The 11,714-nt window shown below is 42.9% G+C and overlaps 1 protein-coding gene across 1 annotated transcript; it reads left to right on the plus strand.

Moving 5' to 3' along the window:
- The first annotated feature begins 8,448 nt into the window (after positions 1 to 8,448).
- Positions 8,449 to 10,362, plus strand: ptger1a (prostaglandin E receptor 1a (subtype EP1)). Its single transcript, XM_028974418.1, has 3 exons — positions 8,449 to 8,603; positions 9,117 to 10,005; positions 10,093 to 10,362. Exons 2-3 carry the CDS (start codon positions 9,148 to 9,150, stop codon positions 10,360 to 10,362), a joined length of 1,128 nt encoding a protein of 375 aa, XP_028830251.1. The 5' UTR covers positions 8,449 to 8,603; positions 9,117 to 9,147.
- Positions 10,363 to 11,714: the final 1,352 nt, after the last annotated feature.

An 11,714-nucleotide genomic window follows, 5' to 3' on the forward strand; every position in this document is an offset into this window, starting at 1 on the left:
GCAAACTTCAGATGGGTTTGGACATGTGCTGTCTTGAGCAGGAGGACCAAGCGGGATTTTTGTCCATGATGGTGTAGTGTGTTGCTAATAGTAACCTTTGAGGTTGGAGTCTGGTTGATTGAGTGTGTGGACAGGTGTCTCTTATACAGGTAACAAGTGCAATAAATACAGGCAATGAGTAGAGGACAGGAGGACTTCTTAAAGACAAACTAACAGGTCTGTGTGAGCCAGAATTCTTCCTGGTTGGTAGGTGATCAAATACTTGTTACAGGCAAAAAAAATGCTAAATAATTATTTTAAATATCATGTGATTTTCTGAATTTTTTAGTGTCTCTCTGCTCTTTGTAAGTCTGAAAATGTATTTTCACTGTGCATTTGGATTGAGTGGCTAAAATAAATTCAGTCCATCTGAATTGAAACAATCTGCATGCAGTAACCACCTTCAGCTCTTCTCTCGTATGTAGAGCACTTCAGACTTCAGAGCTCCACCCTGGCTGACTGGGCCCTGACCTTCTGCTGGAAATAGTCCTCATAATTCTTAGATTTCCTTCGTTTATCTTTTAAGCATTCTCTTCATTTCATTTCAGTTCTCTCTCCTAATACTTAGAAAGATGTCATAAACACAGATTTGTTTATCTCATCTTTACGGTCTCCTGCTTGAGAAGCTGTTTTTCACTGTTCGTTTTTACAATTTATGCTCATTTTTGCCTTCCTGTATGCTTTCTCACTTTTTTTCTTTTTTCAAATATTCCTGCAGTTTTTGCCAGCTCTCTTCCCTCTGTACGTTTTAGAGAAACAATACAGATGATTTGAGGTGGGGGTTGCTGTGCATGGAGATAGAGAAGGTTGCCAACTGGACATAAATACTCAGTTTGTAATTGTCATATTCCATATTTAGGTCAAATGTCAGGTCTTATTAGGTCAAAGTTCAGTGACTCTTTAATCAAATATGGGCAATAATAAAAAAAACATCCAATTTGACATGCTTAGATTTTGGTGATATAAAGGCCATTGGTTGTTGTAGTCTCGTGTTCTTACCCACTGTGCATAGACACGTTTTTTTTCAGGTCATCTTTGCACGTCCACTGTTGGTCTGCTGAAGGTGCAGACCGTGACGCCAGATGACTTTTTGACGTCTTCCAAACGTTTAGTATTTACACTCCCAGGAGTTACGGATAAGGGCTCATTCTAGTCCAAATGAGATCGTTCCCACCCAGCAGACCCGTTGAAGCAAAATCTTAAGTGGTTTAGTGTTCAAGTGGATTTTCCTACAGCTTCATTTGATTGTCTCAGCAGCAGATTTGAACTGGAAATGCTTTACACCGTTGTATGCATCTGGATATGCATATGCATTTTAAACTTATTTTTATAAAATACAGTTATACATGGTACAGTTATACACATCATGCTTTGCCAAAAGAAATGCCAACTCATTTCTTTCCATTAATTCCATCCCCCAACTACATACTCAACTATATACATACACACACAATATAAAACAACACTTGAGATATTCAGTCCTGTGTGTCCTCCACCTCCACATCTTTGTGGTTGATGCTTCAAATGCTCTGAAGCACACACTCTTATTATCTCTGTGGCTGTGACGTCAAATTTCATGACTCTGTCTGCACGTGTAGAAAAAGGCAATTCCGATGTTGGTCAGGAGAACTGCTCGCAGCTGGTGATGTGTGAGGAATTTTTATTTATGGCCAACGGGGCCATGCTGAGCCAAGCAAAACTGGAACACAGACAAATCCAAGTCAGGGAGGTGAAATTAGAAGGAAAGTCTGGACAAGTCAACAAAAAAAATGACTTTGTTCAATTTCTGCCTGTCACACCCAGGCATGTATAATATAAAGAAACTGCATGCCCAAATCCACTTTTAATCGTAAAAAACGCTGTTGTGTAGGTTTGAATAGCATTTTTTACGCTGTTTTCTCACCGTTACCTGCTTAATCGTGAACCTGCCAATTAGCTGCCTTGTTGGCTTGTCGTAGTGGGGGGAGGTGCAGCGGTGGCCGGATAGTAAAGTTATGTATCATTTTTATTATTACTACTGCTACTTAATAGGCTTTGTTAAGCAGGTAAGTTCTTGGTGGTTTTTTTTTTAATTTTTTTTTTTACATTGAACATTTTTTATACCTTGGCATTTTCCTATATTGTCTATGCCATGCTGATAGCTCATGAACTCCAGTAGTGGATGAAAAGTATCTTCATTTATACACTCAGTACATGTTTGGGGCTGAAGGTTTACCTTTTTGAATAATATTACAAAAGCAAAATACCCTTGTTCTGTAAGATGTGTTATAATACATTACAAAGCCTCCCACATGATTCATGGAAAGCAGGTTTGTAAATGAACTCTTTGTATGTTTGCCGTGAAGTTCCAGTAGCTGTAATGTTCCAGACAGTGCGTCCAAGCAGGAATGCAGCAGAATCCGACACAGATTCCTGGAACCCATCATTCTCTCCCGCACCTCTGTCTGACAAAACCACTCTGACCATGCTGGCTCCACGTCTAACTTTTTTTTTTTTTTTTCAACCAGCCAAGGTTTCCTGAGGGATGTGTGTGGAGAGCGGAACTGTCAGATGCAGAACCAGGATAATTCCAGCACTTCACACCCAGAGCGGCAGATTATGGTCACCAGTGGACAAAGGTTCCAAAATGTTTCTGAAGACCTCCAGGAAGGACACATCTAACTGAATGGTCAGGTTTTGTTCTGTGAAAAGATAACTCCAGACCAGGCCAAATAATAACTCAATATTGCAACTAAATAGTCCATGGACTACAGTATTCTGAACCACAAAATTTGAACCACAATCTAACGAATCCCACGGGGAACAGAACCTAGAGTTAATGGATTGATGAAAGGCAGCTTTCTGTAACGTTCAGTTCAGTTCCGACACTTCGTTCTGTATTTATTGAAGCTGAGGGACTCCGGTCAGGACTCTGCTAATGAAGGTTACACAGCAAATCAGCTATGTGCTTTGTTTATGCAGCAGATATGTAGTTTTTTTGCCAAAAAAGGCAGTAAAAAAAGACTCGCCACAGCGGGAGTGAGGAGACGCGCTCTTGCAGCAAAAAAAAAAAAAACACAAATCAGATCCATCAGACGACCTAATGATGTTTAGAAAAGCCCAGAGCAACTGCTGGCTTTCCTCAAAATGCCTCTCGGCCTCCAGGATGTGTGGCTCAGAGCAGCACTGGAGCTTGTAAATCTGCGTTTGAACATGTATCTGCACCGCCTCAACCCCTTGAGTGAATTTGTTGGCATCTTAATGAAAAATGCAAAATTGTATTACTTGTGCAATTACAACCAGCATTTTACTCATGATGAGCAACTGGATCTCAACCTGACATAGTGTCTAGAGTGTAGCGTGCATTTGACCACAACTGTAAAAGTAATTATTTAAAGGGGCAAGTTTCACAGTTTGGATCAAATTGTGAGCATTATAAAGTTAAAGCATATTATCCAAAATGTGTGTGTGGGAGGGGGGTTGTTTTAAAGCATTTTGAGTTACTGTAGGGTCAGGGAATTAGATCATGAATGAGGCTTGAACATGTTGTTTAATAACCAGTGTTAATACTGGCTAAACACTAGCTTACTATCACAACAGAAGGAGCTTAGAAGTGCCACCCTGAGTGCACATTTGCCCAAAAACAGCCCTATACATCTCTCTACTCACACTTTGGACCTAGTCCCGTTGCCCACACATTTCAGTGCAATACTAAGGTATGCTCAAATCAATAAACCTGGTTTTCAACTTGTGCAGACTGTTCCCCGGGGAAGACAGTGAGAGGCGTGGTGAGGCCTGGTCGATCAAAGCGGAGCTCAATCTGGCCTGATTGACCAGGGCTTTATAAGAGAGGGTGGCATGGCTGCATTAATGTATTGGCAATGCTCTTCCTTGAAAGGATGCTAGATTTGTTGGCAATACTGGCATTGGAAGCTGTTTGCTATTTTTGTTCAAGAGAATACAGTGCATGTAGTTAAATCTTAATAAAAAAATAAATAAAAAAAAACTAAAAATAGTGTCTGTGTTGTTTAGAGGTCTGAGCTGAACACAGGAAACTCTTTGGATAAACCACAGCAGAACCCATACCAGTGTTTGCATTCCTCTGGTTTGAAGAAGAAAAAAGTGAGTTGTTTTATAATGCTTAGCCAACAATGAATGATATTCCATCCCTGCGGTAAATCACAAGCCACCGTTTGTGCCTGGGTTCCGCTTTCCCAATAAAACGCTGTGAATAAGTAGCCCAGACCATGCACCTCCACGTTCAACCTCAAGTGTTTTTTTTTGTCTCCCAGATGTCCAGACAGATGATGTGGTTTTTCAATCAGAAATTGAGAAACTGGAACTGTTAATCCTTCTGGAATATTGTTCAGCGTTTCATGGTATTTGGTTGAAAATTCAATGAGGTATTGGTTTAAATGGACTAATTAAAACTGGTTGTATTGAATGCAATATTAATGGTTTCCCCATATCTCCATCATAGCTGTAAGTGAAGTGGAGAAGAGAGACTTCGACGTCGCCTTTTCAGGAGGTCCGGTGCCCAGTCTGAAATTGGGTTGGTACAGCCTTCTTGGACTAGCATAGTGTCTGTGTCTTTTCCTGTAGTGTGGCTGGGAACAGGAACAAGACATCTGCAGGTGTGGTCTTGGAGGGCTGCAAGGCCAAATGGAGGAACTGAGTTGGGGAACTGGAGGAATAACATCACCTCAGGCCAAGAGCCCCATTGACTTCAGTTCTCCACATCGGAACACTGCAGATTTAGAAAGGAAGAGAAGGAACGCCAAAGCGGGCTTTACATCCAAGGTCAACAGTTGTGAACATGGACCACGGCAAGAGGAAACTCTTCGGTTCAAACACGATTGTATGAAACCCAGCCAGCATGGGTCCAGTATCTGGTACTATTTTGTCTGTCAGATTTCATTAAGCAGACATTATAAAAGCTCCTCTGGTTTTTGACTGAAAATATTTTTGTCTGTGTATTTTCCTTCTGAATTCTGAATTCCTACATTGGATTTGGAATGGTCAGGATAGTGTTGTTGTCAACAAAATTTCTGATGAAATATCTTCATCAACAAACTTTTATGACTTGACGGAAACGAGAGTGGTGGTAGTAGCCTAGTGGGTAACACACTCGCCCGTGAACCAGAAGACCCAGGTTCAAACCCTACTTACTACCATTGTGTCTCTGAGCAAGACACTTAAGTTGCTCCAGGGGTGACTGTCCCTGTAACTACTGATTGTAAGTCGCTCTGGATAACGGTGTCTGATAAATGCTGTAAATGTAAATGAGAGGACATGCTCGTCATGTGACTATAGCTATCTGAAATGTATTGTGCCATATTGCTGATGAATAAAAGCAAGACTAAATGTTGTTTCTCTTAATTTTGTCTTTATTTTCATTGACAAGACAATACGTTATTTATGAATGAGAGAGTAAACCCCACAGATATATAAGGCTAGTGTTAAATGCCACCCCTTTTCCAGATTTTGCAGCATATGATCAAAGGTTTCAGACTTTTATGGACAGTATGGACATGACTAAGACTAATAAAAACTAAAATGACAGCTTGATACAAAGACTTGTTTAGATACAAAGACTAGAACTAAAATTAAGACAGGTTGCCAGCTATAGTTCTATAGTTCAACTATAACCGATTTGTAAAGAGAAGTGGATGTTATTAATGTAATTTCAGAGACTCTTGACACTTTTCCACTGCTTGGGAATGAAAGTCGTGCCTTTCCAACCGTTAACGGTCACAATTAGGATTTCTTTTGGTTTCATCCAATACGAGTTAAAACTGTCCTGTTTCTCCGTGTCTTGTGTCTCCTTTCTGTGGTCTTGTGTGTTGTGGTAGTCATTATCCAGAGCAAAGTACAACCAGTAGTTATAGGGACAGTCCCCCTGGAGACACTCAGAGTTATAGGAGATACCCCCTGGAGACACTCATAGCTTCATAGCCTTAGCCAGGTTGCATTTTTTTTTCATTTAAGTAAAACAACCTTAGCAACATTGTGTAGTCTCTGGGTCAGGGGTCACCCTGTCCTGAAAAGCTTTGATCTTTCCGTGTTACACCGCAACTCTTTGTCCACATTGGCGTCATTTCTTTTGCTAACACATCAGCAAGATGTACACCATGGCCTTTAGAATCTTGCAGTACCTAAGTCAGTCAGTGGGCATCTTTGAGAAGCGAAATAAAATAATGGGCACTCAGCATTTTATTTTATACTCTGAGATGGTGTTTCACATTAAATATGCATTCGTCCTCTTAAAAGTCCTGCAAATAGACCAAATCCATTTTCTTCTGGCACCTACATGATCAATACCCCAGTATAAGCATATCCAACACTCCAGAACGGCACGTCTCAGCACATCTCTTTGTGAATGTAGAAAAGGTTTTGAGTGTGTTATGGAACGTGCCCAAGCCAATGATGGGGCAGGCTGCTGGTTCCACTCTGAAATTACGTACAGGTAGAAAAGAGAGATGGGATCCAGTAAAATGTGAGTCAACGGTCTCCTCCTGGAACCCCAACAAAGAAGCTTTGACCTCCCAATGGTTGTAGTTGAGGTAAAAACAGCTCACAGAATTTTTAGGGCACCCTACAAAAAAATCATCACAATCCAATCATTCAAGAAGATCCCCCTCTTCAGATTCTGCTAGAGGACGGATTAAGAGGATGAGAGACGAGAGGAGGATATACAGATGGTGAAAACAGAAAGTACTAAAGCGAGGTTAGAGATCAGAAAACAGAGAGAACGGACTGATATCGACTCTAATAGAACAGTGTATCATGACCAGGCCGACAAAGTTTACTTTAGTTCTACACTTTTTTTAAAACTTAAAAAAGAACCATTTTATGTTTGCTAAAGCAATTTATCCAGACTAATCCAAACTAAATCAATTTATCCATAGCGCACTTAGTGATGTAAATTAGCGAACTTAGTGATGTAAAAACCAGACGTTCCCCAAGGCGACTCCCGCCTTCATCCCCAGCAGGTGAAGGTGCTAAACTGGAGGACCATTTGGTGTCAGTTTAAACCAGAGGGACACATGGTGTTCACAGCTAGCGCCACTCCAAGGAACCCCATTCCGTTCCAACTCCTGTGCCCGAGGAGCGGCGTATGTTGGGAGTGGGCATCAACGCGCTAACATCTAGTGTTCCTGCTTGCTGTGTGACTGGATGAAAGATGAGAGGGCAGCGTAACTGAAAGCTAAGCACTGCTGTTCACCTTGGACATCTAGGACAACAGCAAAAAAAAAGTAAAGATGCTGAATGCAGCCCATGAGGCAGAGCAGAGGACTGAGAACAGTCCATGGGGCTTATGTTGAATAGTTGAATTACTGAAAGAGACATTTTGATAGTGGGCATCATGTGATGCACTCTCAACCTTGATAGACCATGCTGGTGAACATCTTGCTGTTATAAAGTGATTTCCCTCATGGACTGAGTGGTAAGATGTGGGGGTGGGGCTCTTTTTGTCAGTTTTCCCCATTGCTGTATTGGAAACAGGTGCGTGTTTTTCGCTCAGTCAGTCCCTGGCAGCCTCTTGAAAGCATTGAGGCCTGTGGTGTGATGAAGAACAATATTTTAAGGCCGGTAGACATTCACAGATGTAAGAAGGGAGTGGTAGAGCGGCTGCGGGACCAGTGTTTTCCTGGGTGATGGTCCAGCTCTAGACATTTTTCGAAGTAAAAGTGGAAAACTGTCCTGATTTTCCCAGCGTGTCTTAAAAATCGGGATATGGTGAAAAGGTGACGTTTTTGTAATTTAATGCACAAACACAAACTTTCTGTTATTCGGCCCCAGGTTTCATGAGCTAGCAGCCATCAACTTTAAAGAATATGTTTCACATTTCATATAGACTGAATGTATGTGTGAAGGATTACTGAACAATGCCAGTCCTGCATTTCTTTGATGATTGGCAGGTCCATAGTGAGGTTGGACCAGTCATCCAGTTCGGAAAACACCTCCAGTCCTTAGTAGCCTTGCATTTTTGTGAAATTATGAACCGGAGTGAAGTTTTTATTTCCAAAAAAGAAAAAAAAGTTTTGCACACAAACTTTCAGTTATTATCGTTGACCTGCCCTGTGTCTGTCTCCATAATAAATGTGGTGGGAGTGGCCTGAGCGCCGACACAGTGAGGGGGCGGGGCTTCACAAAGTGCCCAGAAAACACACCATGTAACTACACCGACATAGTCTCAGCTCTTTTGAAAGGGTATCGATATATCATTTATATCGGCATATCGTTTACCCTCACGGTAGGATAGTAATGTGTGTCTAAAAAAAGTGTAGTTTAGATGCATGTTAGATGATTTCTACATTCAGCCCACGTGTCACAGGATCAATATAAAATCCATTCAATATTAATAAGGCGGTTTTGTGAGTGAGGTTTTGTTCTCCAGCGATTGAAACGCCATTTTTGTCCGGGAGGGGGGCTATATAACCACCGGCGCGCCGCTCGGACCAATCCGCCTTTTTATTAAACGCCGCAATAACGGGACACCGCTGCCGCCGCCGCCGCCGCCGCTTTTCTTCTCTTCTGGATTAATAATCATCATCATCATCATCATCTGGAGAACAGTCCTGGTAATTCACATTTTCATTCTACATCACTAACCAAAGTTTAAAGTTGATCTCAGATTTTATGACGATTTTAGCAGATGGAGCGTGAGTAATGCATTATATTTAATATTTCATATAGAATATCGGTATTAACTTTTTTTTTTTTTTTTACTTTGTGTGTGTGTGTGTGAATATTTTCCCCATCACATCAAATAATTAATACAATCAGTATGTAATAATAGATATGTATCTAACATCTGTAAATATTTGGAACCCCTTTTGGTTCTGTAGCCAGTTTATTACACTAAAACTATTTAATATTATTTATATATTTCCCCATTTTTCCCAGTTCCACAAATGAAGATTCGTTTTTGTCATCCCTGTGCACAGTATTGATTTGTTATGTGGTGTTATAAAACACTCACTTTCCTCCCATTTGCCTTTATTGTTTTTGAAAATTATTTTTCAAATAATTTTGCTGCTTTTGCTGCTAAAATTGACATTTCATTTTTCTTTGCCTTTTTCTGTCCTTCTCAGCGATGGTGGTCCCAACCATCCTGGTCCAGTAATGTTGTCCCTGCAGCACCACAACGCCACCAGGCACGGGCCTGCCGGCTCCCCTTTCAATCAGAGCCAGGGCGATGCACAGGTGGGCGTGGCCTCGCTCGCCCTGCAGGTCAACCTCACTCTGGACAAGATCTCCGCCCATGGGCCCATCGCAGCGGCGCTCTCCATGAGCCTGGGCGTCCTCTCCAACATCGTCGCCCTGATCATCCTGGCCAACGCCTACAACCGCCGGCGCTCCAAGGCCACCTTCCTGCTGTTCGCCACCTCCCTCGTGGCAACAGACTTCGCCGGCCACATCATCCCGGGCGCCTTGGTGCTGAGGCTCTATTTGTTTGGAGGTGTGTCCCCACAGGACTACCATTCCGCAGACCCCCTGTGCCAGTTTCTTGGCGGGAACATGGTGTTCTTCGGCCTGTGCCCGCTCTTCCTTGGCTGTGCCATGGCTGCCGAGCGCTGCCTGGGCGTCACACGGCCGCTGCTGCACACCTCGCTGGTGACCGCCACCCGAACCAAACTCTCGCTTGCCGTCATCTGGCTGGCGGCCCTGCTGGTGGCCCTGCTGCCCTGCTTCCACATGGGCTCTTACATCTACCAGCACCCGGGAACCTGGTGCTTCATCAAGGTGCTGGAGGACACGGCGGAAGCGGACGTGGCCTTTGTGGCGCTCTTCTCCGGGCTGGGCCTGGCCTCCCTGGCCGCGGCGCTGGTGTGCAACACAGTCAGCGGGTTGACTCTGGCACGGGCGCGTATGCGCCGAAGGCCATGCAACAGGCGCTCGGCCAGGTCGCACGACATTGAGATGATGGTGCAGCTGCTGGGTATCATGGTCACTTCCTGTATCTGTTGGAGCCCCCTGCTGGTGAGTCCACAGAGCAGCACATTTAGATAAGCTAAGATATGGCATATTTTGTGTTTCTCACATTTCAGGGGGCTTTCTCACCACTAGATCTTCGGCCTGATAACAGCAACGCGGTCATACAGTGGCACCATTGGGGCTGACCTGGCCACCTATGAGACCCTGATGGTCATGGGGGTACGTCTGGCCTCCTGGAACCAGATCCTGGACCCCTGGGTGTACATCCTGCTGCGGCGTGCGGTCCTGAGGAAACTCTACCTCATCACCAAGCGCCATGTGGAGCTGAAGGACAGCACCTTACGCCACTGGGAGGCCACCTCTTTCGGCAGCACGGAGAAGAACGCTGTGAATCGGGTCTAAAGACGCCTATCATTAGTTGACTGCACAAAACGTGACCCGGTAAAAGGGAAGCCCTCACTGAGATACATATTTATTTTATTTATGAAGAGGCTAAACCAAGGCCTTGAATTGCCTGATGTGGCCAATTTGTTTTGCACACATGGGTCATTGCAGACCTCACAGATCCTCACAACTGAACCAGATTCCAGCCAAGATTCACTTTTGGCTTCATGCTATGTGATTGAAGCCGAGACCCTGTGTTGTTTACTATGGGAAGACTGCATACGGAGTCTTGATTTTTCTGACCTGTCTATGGATTTTGCTGAACATAAACTTTTTTATGGTGTTGACCCATACATAGCCCTGAATAAGTAGAAGCGGTTATGGAAAATGGACGAAAATGGTAGAATTGCATATTTACATGTATATATCGAATTATATTACACGTCTGAGATTTCCTCAATTGTTTGAGGACAATATTAAACATTTTGTAACAAAATAAATTTGAACTGCTTAACAGTGTGACTTGAGTCTTCTTTAGAAAGACAAGAAGGTTCAAATCTAGACCACGGTTCTTCAACTCTGGACCTCAAATCCAAATCCAGGCTTTGTATTCAGTTCTCACAGGTAGCTTTGGATTCCATCTAAGAAATGACCAGTACCCAGGCCCCCAGGGTTGTGAGTTGTAGAACCCGGATCTAGACGGCTTTGGTTCAAATTGGACTCCTTGTACATGGGTCTATGCTTGAATTCGCTGGGATTAGTGATGGATGTTGAGATTCTGGATCCAGACCAAAACTTTGTTTCAACCAACCCGGTGGACCACCTTCTCACAGCCAGGTTGAAGGACATCAGCAGTGGGGACCTCTCAAGAGTGAGTAGGGCAGATGAATAAAGAGTATTTCCAGAGGAGCCATCACTCCACAATAAAAGAGTCTGCACAGAACAATCTTTTTATTCCTTTTTTAAACAAATAGTTCATTGAAAAACAATAAGAATAAAATCAAGTTTCATACAAAACAGTAAATATATAGCCACTTAAGTCGACATACGAATAAGGTATAAAGAGAATACATACCAATTTACATAGAAAATACAAATCACACAAAGATGCTGCATTCTGTTTATCTGTGAAGATTCTCAGTCAACTGGACTTTCTTTCTTTAATGTAGATACGTTTCATTCTGCATCCACAGAACTCTGAGTGAAGTTGGCTTTTGATCACATTCATGCATTCATGCATTCTGTCTGAAAGTCTGCCTGGATGACTGAGAATCTTCACAGACATATTCATGCATTCTGTTTATTGTTCTATTTGAGTTGTTCTTCACCCGGTCCGGTAGATGGCGGAAGAGCTCCAATAATGAATGGGA

Source organism: Denticeps clupeoides, chromosome 3 (assembly GCF_900700375.1).
Source record: "Denticeps clupeoides chromosome 3, fDenClu1.1, whole genome shotgun sequence".
In the NCBI taxonomy this organism is placed as follows: Eukaryota; Metazoa; Chordata; class Actinopteri; order Clupeiformes; family Denticipitidae; genus Denticeps; species Denticeps clupeoides.

Coding starts and splice junctions, on each gene's coding strand:
- ptger1a (XM_028974418.1), top strand. CDS start 9,148: ATGTTGTCCCTGCAGCACCACAACGCCACCAGGCACGGGCCTGCCGGC. Junction 10,006..10,092: donor TCTGTTGGAGCCCCCTGCTG/GTGAGTCCACAG, acceptor TCTCACCACTAG/ATCTTCGGCCTGATAACAGC.